Raw genomic sequence first — 17,951 nt, forward strand, 5'->3', positions numbered from 1 at the left:
TCGATAACAGTGGTATTTAATCATGACAATCTTTAATCTGGGCTTCTTTTTGCAGTAAGACAAACTGAAAAGTAAAAAAGGCCTTGGATAGCATGATAAATGTAGAAGTTGATAACCCCATATAACCATTTGTATCATATTTGATACACACATTCCTGAGACCCCTTTCCTAAAAAAGACTTTCTTAAAAAACCCATTGTATATAACTTGTCCATGTTTTCTGCCCTGTAATGCCTCATCATTCCACTAGGGGCAGTAGAATGGCTTTTCCTGCTCATTTCAAAATGGCTGCTTCCATGAGTGGTGGGACTATAAGGAAAAACAGTGTTTTTTGTTCCATGTATTCTGTTTCGTTCTGATCCTGTTCTTGTCTTTCTTTCAGCACTTTTGGAACTATGTCAACAAATTACTTCTTTTCTCTTTGCATTTTCCACTTTTTACAGCCGCTCAGATGACTGTGCTTTATTTGGCCAGTTTTTAAAAAAAATCTCTTCGAATCAACGTTTAATCTCTGTATGAGGCCAGAACAGTCTCATAATTCAGAATTGCACACACTCCGAGTCACAAATCCAGTGTTGCAAGATAAAATCAAAGTTTTCCTGCCCAAAAGTCATGGAAAGACATCAACCCAAATGTATAAAGAAAGAAAGGGGAAAAACACAAAAAAATAAAACACTTATTTTGTCTTTTCAGTGCAGCTGCACATCAGATAAACACAAACTAAATGGTAAATACTTATATAGCGCTTTATTACCTTCCTCGTAGGCCCAAAGCCCTTTACAGTCAGTTTCATTCACCCATGCACAATTGCACACACATGGCATGGGTGAATGAAACCACATGATTGCTGAATGGTCCACATGATGGCAGTTCTGCTGCTGAACACTCATTTGTCCTTGTAAGTCTCATTCTACATTTTTATTGCAACCACTCTCCCCAATCAGTAGTGAGAGTTTTGGAAGGCCAGAGCTTTAGGCACCACATACTGCATGTTGGCACCACACACGCAGCAAACACACTCACACAAAGGGACCTCCCATTTTACCTGCAGCACACACAGCGCACACCCACACCACAATACAGAGGTGGGATTGGGCAGGGGCAGCCGGTCTTCACCCGCCTGGTCCTCTCGGCTTGGTGTGTGGGGACCCTGTTAGCCGAAGTGGTGGCCGGGTGTGTGGTGCTGGGGGATCGGTGGGCTGGAGGGGGTTACTGTGTAGCTAACCTGCGGAGACGAGGCTCTGGCTGGGTGGTGGGCGGCTCCTCGGTCCTCTGGGTCCTGGTTTCGCCCTCGGCCCACGTCTTGGTGTCCAGCACCCAGTGGCCCCAATGGCTGGGCACCTGTCCTGTGGCCTGGGCTTGCCTATGCCTCCCGGTGCAGGGGCTAGCTGGCAAGGTGGGTGTCCCCCCCCCCCCCCCCCCCGCTTGGGTTTCAAGAGAATCTGTGAAACGCTTCAAACTTTTTACGCAAAGCCACCTACTTTTATTGAGGCATCAGATTGGTCAGTTCATAACAGCATCACGGAGGTCGATGCAGCCATTTATGCGCAGGAGACAATTACATCATTGGTTGAAAAATTTGAAAGAAGCACAGTGGAACTTGCAGAGACAACCCAAACCGAGGCTTGAGATCAATGTGACTCGTGAACTGTGAGACTGCAGTGAGATGGAAAATTTCTGGACTAAAATGGGGCTAGAAAAACACATGGTAAATAATATGTCCTGTCTACCAAGATCTAAACGTAAAAGGTTTTTTTAACAGTCATTGTTGTGTGTTTTTACATTTTGAGTTATTATAATTATAATAGCCTTGAGCCATGTTTCAAGTGAGAGCCATCCTCTAAAATTCTCAAACCTTCAAAAAAGGCCAAAAATCATTACTAAAATGGGCAGTTTTAAAATTGTTTCTAAACGCATTGTGTCTTGTCTCAGTGAGTAATTTAGTTTGTTTGTTTCTCATGTTTTTGAGGTTAGTAATTTTTGTGTGGCTCTTTAAAAAGTTTTTTTTATCATATTACTTTTCAGTTCATCTTTTTTTTTAAGTTGTGGTGGTTTATTTTACAATTAAACTTTCGCAAAACTACTCTTGCTTCGTCTTGTGACTTGCCGCCATGACGAGTGACTTCTTGGAGTCTCACTCCAAGCTTTTATGAAAATTTTGCAGTCCTACAAAGACAGCAAAACACTACAAACAGGCTGGATTACCAGCTCATGAAAACTATAAGATGAACTGCAGTTAAAAGCTTAAAGCCACAGTTTGTCCGTGTCATGTACATGACCCAAATCCATTTAGTTTATGTGCTCCTCATGATATTGCTGGTCTGTTTTGTTCTTCCTGCTAACTCTATTCACACACATTACAGAGCAAAACGTTGGGGAAGTACATTGAATAGTATGAACTGTTTATTTTTGTTTGCGATGACGCATAAAACGAGTTACAGTCTGAGTTTTTCAGTAAATACAATCTGCCTGTTCTGAGCTTTGAGGTTTGCCTTGATATTGATGGATTAGTGTTACATCTCAGAGAAAAAAGAAAAAAACATCTTGAACATTGGATTTTGGTGAGATGACAGCAAAACATTGATGAAAGCAAACACTGTCAAGTTGGTGTTACCTTAAATCATCTCCCAGAAACTCCCCCCGTGCAGTTCTGATCTTCTGTTTGCCTGCCGCCTGCCCCGACTCTCACCTGGATCCTGACTACCCCTGTCTCTTCTCTGATGCTCTCATGCCTAGGGGCCAAAGAAGTGGCTTGTTATTGAGATTGTCATCTAGAGCTGCACACTGGTTCTGAAGATGCCAATGACATGGGGATTTCAGGATGACTCAAATCCCCAAACATTTTCAGATATAGGGCTAAAATGAATTAGGAAGAAATAGTGAGTAGGTAGAATGTGAGTCAGTAAGGCAGACTGCAGCATGGTAGATATTCAATGCAAAATTCTAAAGAGAGCTGTTCTATGAACATTTACTGGCTGAGGTAACTTCTTGATTCAAGATAATTTTCCAGAAAGTGAGTGACTGATTTTGAAAGAGGAACCAGTATTAATATTGATGTACAAGCTGTTCAGTTGTGGGCTATTCGTAGTTTTTCCACAGTCTGTTACTAAAACGGTCAATTTTCTAAGTTTTAAATACATTTTTGTGCTTTCTATCACTTTTGACTGTTTTGTTTGTGAAAGCTACGACAGTGGAAAAGATTTGATGTTAAAATATGAGAGCAAACTCTCGTTTCAAGCCATGACCCTATTGCCATGTTTTTTTCTGACATTTTCAACCCATTACATGATTCAGGGAGTATTGTATCATTTGGAAAATACACTTTATCCGTAAAGGTTAAGATGTTGGTGTATCTTTGTGTATTTTTCTCTGGTTTCCCCTTTCTGAGTGTAGGACTCAGGGAAAGAATGTTTTGTGGTTCTGTGGGTGACTGCTGATCTATTTAATTTGTCCAGGATGCAGGCTTGGTTTTTTTTGTTTTGTTTTTTTCCCCATGATGACACTGTGCTGTCAGGCAAGGATGCGCAAAAAATGTGTAAGAATGAATACTGAATAATTTAAAGGTTCTACAAATAAGAATTTTTTGAAGTTACATTTTTTTATGCTCTGGATTTTATTTAACTAATGAGATCAAAGTCAGAGTTTGAGGTCAACGACGAGTAAACTATGAAAAACCATGTTCTCCGGTGAATTAAACCAGTTCTACATGATTGCATTTTTTCCAATGTCAACATGTATTTTAGTTGTAATAAATAAAAACACGAGAATATTTCATAGGCCTAATGCAACAAGAGTAACTGTTCTGAACCACCAGAATAATACACAGACTCATGTGATTATCAGCAGTCACAGTGTCTGATGGTTCAATGAACACCAGTGAGGATGATGTGAGGATGATGCACTATGTTGGTCTACTATTGTCCACATGTCTGCATCATGACTGGAGAAACAGAACCAGAGGGTCTGAGCAACACACAGCTGTGGTTTCACAAAGGTAAACCTTGATACAGGAAGGTTTGTGATAGCATGAAGTTAGCAGCTGCAGTAGTGTGAAAGGTTATAATGATTCAATTCTCTGAGCCAAAAAAGGTTATTGCTAAACAAGCTGGTTGTTCATGGTGTGCTGTATTCAAGCCTATTTAAAGAATGTTGAGTGGAAGAAAAAAGTATGGTTGTAAAAGGATCTCTAGCACCAGGAATAACCAGAGCCATGAGAGGACTGCCAAGAGAAATACAGTCCCAAGGACTGGACTGAGGATGGAGTCAGTACATGAAGAACAACTGCACAGATGTTTGCAAGACATGGGCTACAAGTGCCACATTTCTTGTGTCAGAAGTGTCCTACCTGAGCTAAGGAGAAAAGGAGCTGGACTTCTTCTTTATCGTTAATAATCACCTTTTTTTTTAAATAAGATTTTGCATTTCATCTGTACACCAAAGAAAGACTGTAACAGGACAGAATCCAGATTGCTTGACGTTCAGTATGAATTACAGCTGGTGATAGTTTGGGGTGCCATGTCTACCGTCTTCTGTTTTCTAATGCTTGCGGACAATCCAACCAATTACCAGGAAATTCACGTGCACATCAAGCTGCAAACTGACAATCTGTGTGAAGTTGCTTGATTTACTTTCCAGCAGGACAAAACACGCTAGCCACAAATGCAAAATGATTCAAAAGCTGGTTCAATGACAGCTGCTTGACATGAACCTGACAGAAAGTCTGGACTGTTGTCAAGAGGAAGATAGGAGATACCAGATGCAACAATCCAGAGGTTCTGAATTAAGCTGTCAAAGCCGTCTGAGCTTCTATAACACCTAGTGTACATTTAATGTCACAAACTAATTAATACCCTTCATTTCACAGAGCACTGATGCATTTGTTCAAGCAAAAGGAGGTCCAGGCACATATAGAGAACAAAGCAATGAACAGTTTTAAAGAACCACTCCGATCACAGTTTGAGTTTTTCCAGGTTTTCCAGTGGTCTCTTAATTATGATTATGCCTTTTTTGGTACAGAACAACCATACTCCCTCTTCCCCTCCCCGTTGCTGAGAACTCTCTGTTTACACTATCTCCTGCTAGCTTACAGCCCCTCACTCCCCCAGCAAAAATGACGAACAAAATTGGAGCTATCGAGCTGAATAGTTTTAAGGCAGATGCCAGCTCGGATGAGGAAAATTAAGGCATATGTATTTGTCTGCAAGTGGATGCATCAGAATGAAGTGGAGCAGGGAGCTTGTTTCCTGTTGTTGTAGATTCTACGTTACGACTATAATAATTTTCAAGAGGCCTTTTTTAACTCATTTGAATAAAGAAATACTCAGAAATGCAATTTTTAGCTTAATTTCACTTATTTATGTCCTCTATCATCAGTAATATGCCACAAGAACATCATTAAAACACCAATAACACAGCTTTCATTGGAGTGGGTCTTTAAAAAAACCTCATATCTGTACTACATACACCCTTTTTTGATTTGACAAAAATTGTATGTTTTCACAATTTTAAATATTACAATAAATACAGTCTTACAATATTTAAATCTATGTGTAATATTTCTAGATAACATACACGTTTAACTTTTGAGTCGACTGACAGACAAGTAGAACTTTTAGATGATCCTTCAGTTATTTTATGCTCATCTGGGACTGCGTGTAAGGACAGCAGTCTAGGGAAAAGTGCCCAGACTTTTGTCTCTCCGGGCACTTCCTCCGGATCCTCTGGGGGAATCCCAAGGCGTTTCCAGTTCCCAGTCCAGCTGAGAGAAGTAGTCCTTCTGCTTCTCCTTGGTTTTACCATGGGTCTCTAACTGGTGGGACATAAATAGAACACTTCCCCAGAAAGGTGTCTAATTATGTATATGTGTCTATGTCTGCATATAGGACAGATGCAGAGTGACTTCAACTAATATTCCAGGTTTTAGTTTTTGTTACAATCTGAATAAAAGTGTCCAAAGTCTTAATCTTGCGGGCAATAACAAAATCCAGCCTTGGACGCACTTAAAATATGTGCGGGCAACACAGCAATGGGCCTCTTCTATTTCATTGCAACTGAGTCTGTGCACGCTGGACAGGGCAGATCAGGGAGCTTGTGCAATGCACATGTGCTACTGAGCTGTTTCAAACTGAGCGTTTGTGCGACAGTTTGATTGACAGTGATTTAAAAGGATAAATATTCAAAAAGGCAAAAATGAAAGGATTTTTTTATGACATTTACTAAAATGCCACAAGTACATGTCAAAAACTCACAAAACACGCTTTTCACTGGAGGCGGACATTTCTAAGGTAAAATCTTCATCACAAACTCTAAGTTTAAGCCCTTAGACTACCCCCCCGTATGTATGTTTTTGTTATTGTGTATAAATATGTATGAATATATATTCATCTGTTTCAGTCTAGATAAATTCTGGACATACTGTATAAATAACCTTTGTGTAACCCTTGTGCTGTCCTAGGCACTTTAACGTTGGGAGTTGGGTCATCTAGACCCACTAGACAGTGCTCTGAACCTTTTCTCTTCAATGATTTGTGAACCTCACTGGTGTCCATGGATTACATGAAATCTTTCCACCTTCATCCAGATAGCACAAGGGTTAAAAATGCACCCTCATGATTTTCAAAATGAATGATCAAATTGCATTTTCATTATGACATCAAAAACCTATGACAATTTAGTTTATATTTAATACTTTATTTTTTAAATTCTCATAATGATTTTTGAATTTTGATAGTGAATTCTAAACTGCCAATTTTCATATTGCAAGGTCGGATTTCACATCGAATTGTCAATTGAGAATTGCAATTTCATATTGCATGATTAAATTGCAAATTGTATTGTCAATTGGGAATTGCATCATCTTTCTCTTTCGGCTTTTCCCATCAGGGGTCGCCACAGCGAATCATCCTTTTCCACCTCACTCTATCATGAACATCTTCTACCTTAACATTAGCCAACTTCATGTCCTCTGTTAAGACATCCATATATCTCCTCTTTGGCCGTCCTCTTGCCCTCCTGCCAGGCAGCTCCATCTCCAACATCCTTCTACCAATATATCCAGTATTTCTCCTCTGAACATGTCCAAACCATCTCAGTCTGGCTTCTCTGACTTTGTCGCTAACACAGGCAACATGAGCCGTCCCTCTGATGTACTCGTTCCTTATCCTGTCTAACCTGGTCACTCCTAAGGAGAACTTTAACATCTTCATCTCCGCTACCTCCATCTCAGCCTCTTGTCTCTGTCTCACTGCTACCGTCTCTAACCCATAGAGCAGAGCTGGTCTCACCACTGTCTTGTACACCTTTCCTTTGAGTCTTGCTGGCACTCTTCTGTCACACAACACTCCTGACACTTTCCTCCACCCGCTCCAACCTGCCTGCACTCGCCTCTTCACCTCTTTTCCACACTCCCCATCACACTGAACTGTTGACCCCAAGTACTTAAACTCCTGCACCTTCTTCACCTCAGCCCCCTGTAACCTAACGCTTCTACCTTGATCCCTCTCGTTCAGACACATGTATTCTGTCTTACTACGACTGACCTTCATGCCTCTTCTTTCCAGAGCAAACCTCCACCTCTCTTGCTGTTCCTCCACCTGCTTTCTACTCTCACTGCAAATTACAATGTCATCCGCAAACATCATTATCCAGGGAGATTCCTGTCTCACCTCGTCTGTCAGCCTGTCCATCAGCATAGCAAACAAAAAGGGACTCAAAGCTGATCCTTGGTGTAGTCCCACCTCCACCTTGAACTCCTCTGTCTGACCTACAGCACATCTCACCACCGTCTTCTCTCATCCATGTCCTGAACTACTCTGACATACTTCTCTGCCACTCCAGACGACCTCTTACAGTACCACAGCTCCTCCCTGTCATACGCCTTCTCTAAATCTACGAACACACAATGCAGCTCCTTCTGACCATCTCTGTACTTTTCCATCAACATTCTCAAAGCAAAAATGGCATCAGTGGTGCTCTTACGGGGCATGAAACCATACTGCTGCTCACAAATCTCCACCTTCTTCCTAAGCCTGGCTTCCACTACTCTTTCCCACAGCTTCATTGTGTGGCTCATCAACTTTATTTCTCTATAGTTACTGCAGTTCTGCGTGTCACCCTTGTTCTTAAAGATTGGGACCAGAACGCTTCTCCTCCATTCCTCAGGCATCTTCTCACTCTCTAGAATCCTATTGAACAAACTCGTTAGAAATTCCACTGCTGTCTCTCCTAAGCACTTCCATACCTCCACAGGTACGTCATCAGGACCAACGGCCTTTCCACTCTTCATCCTTTTCAGAGCCTTCCTAACCTCATCATTTCCAATCTCTGCTACTTCCTGCTCCTTTTGCCACCTTCACTCTACGCTTTTAGGTGCAGGATTGAAAAAGATTTGTAGGGCTTAGTGGGATATTTAGGCCTAAACTTTTAGAAATCGTACAATTCTCCTGATCCACACTCCAGACCAGGTGGTGGCGGTATATGCACCAACCAGTTTAACCCAACCAGCAATTAACCCACAAAGAAGAACAAGATGACTTGACAAGGAAGAACTGAAAAGCAGACAAAATACACTGAGGGGAAGTTAACTGAAATGAAGACGACTGTGAATTCTGACAAACCTGAAACTGGTGTGACTGTCATTTACAAATCGACTCGCGTTATTGGGCCACATCAACCCAAATTTCGGGCGTCCGCTTTAAGAACGCTCGCATTCACACATCGCTTTCCAGGTTTTGAAGTCCAGTCGGGGGCTCTAATGTTTGGTTCAAGCGATTGAACTTTTTGACGCTAAATTGCGAAAATGCTGAACTTTGACCAATCAGGGACTCAGTTTTGGTAGTGATGTGTAGGCAGCATCCTTTTCAAAACACAAAAGTGCCAACCATTTTACACATGATCATGAGAAATTGCGCTTTTTCTGTATTCTATGACACCAAGACTTTCATATATCAGAACAGAGCTGTGAAAGAAAAAGACTAAAGCAAGATTTTCGGGATTAACATCACTCTGACATTTCACATCAAACCTCATCCCTCTCTCGGTGATGGAAAGCACTAGTAAACAGTAAATAAACAAAAGAAGAAGCTCTGCCAAATCTGCTTTTCTGCTGTGTAAACACCACCGATTGAATGTCCGTTAACGGAACTGTGTATAGCTCATTCTTGAATGTGCCAAACGCGGCTGGTGTGAACCTAGCATCACTCTGACATTTTAACAATGCCTTTCTTGCTGTAAATAGTCTCATCAACCCTGCAGCTTGAAGTCTTCTTAAAGACCCACTTTAATCATCAATCTATTGATCTATTTTAAAAGCATTCCCAGTGGTCTTTACATTTTATGCAGTTTTTAGCCAATGAGATGTGCTGCACTGCATGAGGCAAATGGTGGTCACACCAGATACTGACCGGTTTTCTGTGTCACCAGGTCCCCCAGTAAAACAAAATGGCACATTTCAGAGTGGCCTTTTATGGTGGCAGTCTAAGGCACACCTGTGCAATAATCATCTTTTTGATTAGCATCTTGATTTGGCATACCTGAGAGGTGGGGTGGATTATCTCAAAGGAGTCATGTTCACTCTCACAGATTTAGACAGATATGTAAACAAAATTTGAATGAAATGCTTACTTAGTGCTTGTAGAAAATGTTTCAGATCTTTGAGTTAATCTGATGGCAAATGGAAACAAAATAAAAGAGATGCGTTTGTCATGATGTGTATGACCTGGGAGACCCAGATGCTGGAACCCGGAAGAAAACTCAGATTGAGTAGTAGATTAACAAGACATAACTTGGCGACCAGACATAAACACCACTAGGAGCAACGACCTGGCGACGAATGCTGGGGCTGGATCTCCTTATGACGGCTGGATGTAGGTGAGGTGAGTGTCCACAGCTGGTTCCAATCAGAAGAGCAAAGCAGAGAGGGGAGGGGGAGAGTTGGCTGCCAGAGGCACCATGACAGTGTTTTTATTGTTGTTCATTATACCATGGTCCGGGTGAACAACTGATGAAGTGATATACCACAGGATAACCGCACGGTGAAAAAAGAAGTTCCGATCACCTAGCTTAAATGTTTTGTATCACTGCGCCGTCTTCTTTAAAACAACCTTTTGCTTCATCATTTGGACAAAAACAAGCAGTAAGAGGTGAACTTTCTCTCTGAACCGATGCTATATTCAACCCATCGGAAAGATCAGCATATATATATATCCCTTTATATCGCGTAGTCTTGACTGCAGCGGTGGTGCGGCGCGACGCGGACTATTTGTTATGTGGTACGGCGACACGTAACAAATAGACCACTTTTTGTGAGAAAAGCAACCCAAATCAGAAAAAAACAAGAATTAAGGACTAAAAACTGGTTAATATTTATTGCTCTTGTAAGTGACCATGGTATGAGCTGGTTAATGGCCTTCGAAATGTGCATTATCACTTTTTAACGCACTTCGCGGAAGCAACCGGCGTGCGTTAAAAAGTGATAATCCACACTTCGTTGGCCATAAACCCTTACGTATATCATCAGAAAAATGCCACAAGAACATGTTAAAAACAACAAAAACAAAATTTTTATCTGAGTGGGTCTTTAAAACTAAAAGGTTACAACTCAGACTGTCTGACAACAACAGTTAAGCTATTCTTGAAGCTGTTGTCCTGTGAGCCGCCGACCATGTTAATAATGTACCAATGCACCAATGTTAATAATGAATTAACATTTTCAGATTTCTGTTTAGTACAAGATGCACAAATACCAAGACAAGTTAGGACGAAAGGGTTGGTCAGAAGCAAATATGTGGCTGGATGCGGTGGAAATTGGGGGTGCAGGGGTTTTTTGGGTGTGCGCTGCCGCGAGCTCGCACTCCCGCCACACTGAACTCCTGTCAGAACCGCTGTATGAGAAATTATGTACAAGAAATGCAAAACTATGATGTCACAGCACGATTCCTGAGAACTAGATGGCTGTAGGACTTCAGAAAAAGTTTTTTTGAGCCGTTTAATTCACTATTTTCAATGCCTTCAAGACTTGTTAGGACCACGATAAACCCTGTTTAAAAGCAAAAGTCTAGCTAGCTAGCACTATCCATCACCCTTGTAATTATTTAGACATATAAAAATGAGCAGAAAACCAGAACTTAAATGTTAAACTGACGATACTGACGATTTCATGTCTTCATCTTCTGAAAATCCCACTTCTTGCAAAATGCGCATAATTTAATAAGGAACTCCCGCCTCCATCCTCCAACTTAACTACTCTTAGTAGGACCCAACGTTTGAGGTACTCTGTGCGTAACTGATTAAAAATTTTTTCACAGCTAGTTATTTTTTATTATATTATATCATATTTTGAAAGATTTTGACTTTTAAAAATAAAAAGACCACTGGACTGTGTTATCAGTACACAAATATTGTTTAAAAAAAATGGTGGAATTTTTTATCAGGGGTGGCCACTAGGATGGCTAGCTTTTTTTTAGGGTGGCCAGGGGTGGCACTGGCCACGCGAAGACGTGCCTGCATGCAACTGGTAATGATTTAGCTGTAACTACGGGCCTGCCAGACCTCTTCCTGTAAATTTCTCACAAATTCTGAGAACCTTTTGATGGTAAAAAAAAAAAGAGCTAAGCTTGATCTAATTTTGATTTTCTCTGTAAGAAAGACATACAGTACAAATCTCTGTGTTATTTTGGTCTGTTTTTCTTGGTTGCCTTTTTCCTGGTATTTATGGAACAACATACTACTTGTTCTACTTGTGATCAAGTAAAGCTCATGAGAATGTGTTCCTGTACTGGATACAGACAGGTGTTTCAACTTTTTTGATTACTTTCAACCCTGTAAGTAACTTTTCTTGGTGGTGGAAAGTAACCTTTCCTGGTGGTCAACTGGTGAAAAACAGGCTGCACTCTGGACTCTTTGTACAGGTCACCAAAGGGTCTGAAATACACAAGTAACCACACAACACTTAAAATCCGTTGTCAGTATCATCATTTCTGGACCATCAGAGAATAATACACACACATCCACAGAGAGAACAAACTACTTTAAAGAGGCTTCTAAACATTTCCATGTTTTCAACTTGTTTTAGCCTGCTCCTCAGCTCTGCAGTTCTCTGTCACTTACTGTAAATACTCAGAAACACAGTGTTTGTATTTGAAGTTAAACTACTAAATGGTACCATCCAGGGAGTTGTGCCCTTATGTGCATCTGACAAAAAACCTTTTCTAAATCACACATGTGAATAGTTTTTTGGTTCGGACATCTCCACAGGAAGAATAGGGACAGTAATTGGAAAAGCCCTTCCGTCAGGGCTTCAAACTGCCAGGCAAAAGACCTGAGGGAATACTAAAGAGGAGACTTGTGAAATGTGTTTGAAAAGAAGTTTGGTGACAGCAGATCATTTGTTGACCCAAAAAAGATCAGCTATAACACAAAAGAACTAAACTACTTTTTTTAAATTGTTTTTTAATGCAAAAAGAAAACTATGCTAATGCTTTTCTGCAGTCTTAAAAAAGTTCCATAGATAAGAACAAAATGCTTTTGGAAGTCCAGTTGACATGACCAAAGCATTAGTCACATGCAACTCGTTGACCCATATGGGTGCTGCAAGTTTTTGTCCGGGCCCATGAAGATGTAGACAGAAGCGGCCGCATCTTGAGGGGAGGTGTGTCTTGCAGTTCAGAGGCTTGAGCCTCTTTATCTTAAGAGATCATAAAAATGGTATTTCACGTCTGTGGTATTTATATTGTGGAGTAATCGTAAAGCTAAAGTGAGTTTTATGCACCTGTGACGTATGGGCCATGCTGTCGTACGGTGGCTTCACGCCACACTCTAGCAAGGTGAGCACACTGGCTCCCTAGTCACAGCATGCAAGTGTGCAGGTAATACCAAGTGGTCTGAAATCTTCAAATATCCCGTGGGCCACCTGTGTTTCCACTCGTAAGGGCATTTGTGACTAAGGCATAAGCTTTCAAATAACTTCACATAGACAATTGAGAACCTTCATCGTGAATGTTAATAATTGCAAACTTTATTTAAAAAAAATGAAGGATTGTCTGCAGCCAAGTGAAACATGTTTGTGTTGAACATGACTCAGCTTCTTTGGTGGATTTCACTTTGTAGGATGTCCCTCTTGACAAATCTGCAGCTGACCTTTCAGTGGTACACAGAGAGTTTCCAGTTTGTCAGCAGAGGGTGTGGTGTGAGTGCACATGTGGGGTCAGAGCTCTTCAGCACTTCAAATTCTCTTTATACAAGCCAGGGAGGCACCATTGAAATTAGACCAAAGGACATCCGGGCTTGAAGGTGGAGACCTTCAAAGTATCGCGGTCCCCGACCGGCAAAGATGTGACAACTTCCTGTTTACTCCAGTGCAGTTCTTGTTCTTCTCTTCTTTGCTGTCATAGGAAGACAGAGTGAATCCTTTTATCTCTGAGCCTTGTTCCTCCGTTCAACCTTCTCTGAGCCACGTACACCTCAACTTCTCCCCTTTCATCCCTCCTTTAAACCCTCACAGCATAACCTCTCTCTGTAAATGAAATAGAAAAAAGTAAACAGAATCGAAACTGCTTGTCTATTTTTCACAAATGACTGCCATTGCAATGAGCAGTCTGTTTAAATCACAGACTCTTAACCGGAAGTTTTTCAGCTAAGAGCAGCAGTTTCCTTTCAGGGTGAAGATATGGGGAACAAAAATAGTCCAAACCTCTGATAGGCTGATACATATTCATACTAAAAAGAGGAAGAGCTGTGCAGCTGCGCAAAGCAGCGTGTGTTTTTCACCTTGGGCTGTGATGCTACATGTTGTGTGGGGGATGTAAGGGACGGTTTCTGATACCTCCACCAACTTCTTTCTTGTGGTGTTTCATAGCACGATCCAGGAGTGTGAATCCTACGGAGGGAGGCCAGTGCCCGGCCTCGCCGCGTTCCTCCAGATCCATGGAGAGGCCACTGAAGGCCGGCTGGCTGAAGAAACAACAGAGGTCTCTGGTGAAAAACTGGCAGCAGCGCTACTTTGTGCTGAGAGGAAGCACTTTGACCTACCACAAAGATGACAAGGAGACGACCGTGCAGGTGAGGAAATTTGGAGGGAGAACGTTTTCTGATTTCTACATAAAATCAATCAAAAGATGGATTTAAAGTTGCTGAAACCTACAGGCAGAACATAAAAATGATTTCAGTATTCCTGATAATTTGTTTAAAGCATATTTTAATCGACAGGGGTCAGCCCCTAACATCAGTGTTATGACAAACACACATTTATAAGTTAAATGCAAAGTTTACTCATCTGTCCTGTGTCTTCTTTATAAGAATTCATAGATTGCTACAAACTTCACACTTCCTACACAGAGTTTGGCCTTAAAAGAGAGGTGTCACTATTTTTTTCTTTTTTTGTCATCAAGATGTATATTTCTGTGGCAAAAGGCCAAATGTGGTAGGAAAAATCCTGCGACAGTTTAAGATGTTAATGTCACTTTGGAAACATTACTTTAATTATAAGGATCTATTAAAGAATAAAGACATAAATATTCATAGATCTTTAAAATTTAGCTTTAAATTTAACCATTTTATAAAATCCTTCTGAAAGTTCTATCAATGTTTTGTACTTGTACTTTGTCTCTTAGATTGTTTAGTCTTAAATTTACCATGAATTGGTAAATGTCTTGTACAGTGGCATCATACATTCAAGAAGCTGTAATGCATAGCTGTCCGGTCATCTTTAAAACTTGCTTCATCTGTTTGCCCTGGTTGAGCTCTAGTTTTTAGAAAAAGCTAAAAACGAAAATAGCTTTTAAAAAACTTAAAAAACTTTAAAACTTACACTTTGCTTTAGTTTTTTTTTTACCCTGATTCCGCACAAACAAGGGAGCAAAGTTGTTTTATAACTAACTCTTGTCAAGACATCATTACATAAAAAAGAAGCTAAATTCTTAAAAAAAAAAAAAAATCAACAACCTTTCTCCTTCTGCAGTACTAATTTAGACACATATCATTACCTTACTCTATTGTGCTTTACAGGTAAATTGAGTTTTTATGTTCCTTGCTACATTACAAGTTTGGATGTTTCCATAGCTTAACATATATGTTGGACTGTTTTGACCTTCGTCCACTATTAACAAATGCTAACGATCAATCCAGAAGCTAAAAAAAGAAAAGCTAAATGCTTACAGTGTATGATTTAAAGTAAAATAAAACACATTCTTTGTGATGTGGTCAGTGTGTGGCAAGCTTTCTTTGATGGTTACGGGGTTCTTTAGGGTCAATTTCACATTTAGTCCCAATTTATGCACACATTATGCTGTTCTTTACAGCTAGAATGAGTTTTGATGTTCCTTCCTGTGTCACAAGCCAGGATGTTTTCCTAGTTTTACAGATATGTTGGACAGTTTTGTACTTGGTTTTGGTTTGTTGGAAAAAAACAAACTCAATCCTAAAGCTGAGAAACAAGTAAAAAACTAAACAGTGAAATTTACCATAGAAACCCTGTAACCATTAAATGGAGCTTCCCACAGACTGACCACAGCTCTATGATTGTTTTTCTACTTATAAAATGGTCAAGTTAAGATTCAGTCCTTCGCTGTGACTCTTTTCTTCTCCGTTTCTTATATTTTAAAGTAGAGTTTAAATACAATTTATTAGCAACAATGACCATGTTCCTGATTTACTGATTTCAGATCTCTTTTAGTCTGCTGTGAAGCTAATTTTTTAGTTTCTATTAATGGTCTACCTTGAGGGGCCCTACTTTGTGCCTGTGGTTGGGGTGGGAGGATGCTCAGAACTCCTAGGTGGTGAGCTCCTCTTCTTTGTGGCTGGGGGTGCTCTCCGGGGTCGAGGCCCCGCGCTGGGCCTTTGGAAGAAGTTGAAGAGGGAGTTGTGGGAAGTATAGATGTACTGTTACTAACTGAACTCTGGCAAATTTTCAATATGAATAGATTGAACTGTGTTTTTTCTGCCCACGTGGGTCCAAGGCAAAAATATACAATAGATTTACATTTTTGTGGTATAAATGATGTTAGACAAATAAATGCTTTTTGCAAATGTACTAATATGCATAATGACATGTATTTTTTAGAAGAATGTAAATCCTCTGTAAAATACATATCCTCCTGTACATATAGTACTACTATAGGTATATTATGAAGGTAATATACCTATAGTATAATGGGAGTCAACCAATCAGAGTGCAGGACTCAGAAGACTGGCAAAGTTAGAAAGGTCTTCACAGATTCTCAGACTTCCTGCTTCAATAACTCTCTGGGAATGCTTTGAAAATGTATCAAAAGATGATCGGAATAGGACTTTTAAAAAAAATTGGCTTAGGTGATTTTTATTATTCTTAAGTTGTATGTGAAAGCTATTTATAAACTAGCTAATTGTACGGGTTGCACTGTGGTGTAGTGGTTAGCACTCTCGCTGTATAGCTGAGTTCTTTCTGTGTGGAGTTTGCACAAACTTCCTCCCTCATGCCAAAAACATGCCTGACAGGGTAATAGTTGACTTTGAGTGATTCATTAGATTTGTGTGGTTGTTTGTCTCTGTGCGGCCCTACAATGGACGCAACCTTTTCAGGGTGTACTCTGCCTTCGCCCATACAGCACCTTGGTAGTCTCCAGCAACCTCATGATCCTTACCAGGACCGTGTGGGTTTAGAAAATGGAATGATGTTTTTACAGCTGCTGCTGAAACTAAAGTGGAAAACGCTGATTTTGTTTTAATGAAAAATTAAAAATTATTATATTACATTTATTGTAAAGTATGGCCTTCAAATTAACTTTCATAAAAAATAGACTTTTAGAGCCACCAAATGTCTTAGAACCCCCATCTCAAAATACTTATCCAAATAGATGTCTTGTTGGTGCAGTGGTAAGCGCTCTGACTCAAAGGCAGTGGGCACTGGTTCAAATCCCAGCTGGGATTATACTGAGTAGAGTTTGCAAGTTCTCTTTGGGAATGTGTGGGGTTTCTCTGGGCTCTCTGGCTTCCTCCCACAGTCCAAAAACATGCTACATAGGTTAATTGGTTCCTTTAAACAAAGTGTTCCTAGGTGGGAGTGACAGACTAGCAAACCTGTCCAGGGTGTACCCCACCTTCACCCAAAAGTCACCAGAACAGGCTCTGGCAACCCCATAACCCCAAAAGGGATTCAATGGGTTAATAAAAGGAATTGATAGAACTCTTGAGAAGACAGCTGGAGATGCTCACGATAATGAACATTTAACACACATATTATATTAATGAATTATATTAATATTGTGAAATAATAAAGAATTTTACTTCTAGTAAAAATGTTATTTTCCTTACTGAGAGACAAAGCTTTACATTTTATTTACAGAATCTAGTTTTATTGATGTTTATTCCTTTACATGTGATTTAGAGAGTCTTTTAGGTAAACTAATAATAACTGGTGTTTGGTAAAACAACGTAGGTAATGATCGTCTAATATCATCTCTTGAGGGATGCCTGGTTACATTTTTACACTAATAATTGTGTTTTCATTCTGCAGGGAGTCATCCAGCTGCGATTCAGTAAAGTTAATGAACTTCCCCCGAGCTCCGATGACCCGGGGAAACATCTTTTTGAGATCATTCCACGTAAGTATTTGATCAACTCTAAACTTGATGTGGTGAAACATTCTATTTTTTTTGTCCTTCCAGCAGCTGAGCAGGTGAACAACAGCTAAGGGCCTTTTGTGTTAGATATAGATCAAGGTGGGGTTTTTTTGGTGTTCCTTGTAAAAATCAGGTGCATCGAGATTTGTAAACATGCTTTGTATTTGGAGCTATATTTTATCTTAGTGAATTATTTTATATTTTTTGCCTATTAAAGGTTTGGTCAGAACACATGAGGGAGAGAATGATGAAGATTTAGGAGGAGAAGTTAGGAAACAAAGTATTGAAACATCAAAATAGCTTGACGATTGCTTGAAGCTTATTGTTGTCAGTATAAGTGTTTATAGAAGGCTGTATTTT

The 17,951-nt window shown here is 40.1% G+C and overlaps 1 protein-coding gene across 2 annotated transcripts in view; it reads left to right on the top strand.

Moving 5' to 3' along the window:
* LOC101167047 (rho GTPase-activating protein 25) overlaps positions 1-17,951 on the top strand; it is a 30,042-nt gene that overhangs the window by 1,577 nt on the left and 10,514 nt on the right. The window contains exons 2-3 of one of the 2 annotated variants that reach the window (XM_004072870.4): positions 13,853-14,055; positions 17,486-17,573. In XM_004072870.4, the coding sequence (XP_004072918.2) occupies positions 13,853-14,055; positions 17,486-17,573 (291 nt within the window). Of the gene's footprint in view, positions 1-12,968; positions 14,056-17,485; positions 17,574-17,951 lie in introns of those variants that run through there. The other variant, XM_020706195.2, reaches the window with a different exon arrangement.

Source organism: Oryzias latipes, chromosome 9 (assembly GCF_002234675.1).
Source record: "Oryzias latipes chromosome 9, ASM223467v1".
NCBI classification, from domain to species: domain Eukaryota; kingdom Metazoa; phylum Chordata; class Actinopteri; order Beloniformes; family Adrianichthyidae; genus Oryzias; species Oryzias latipes.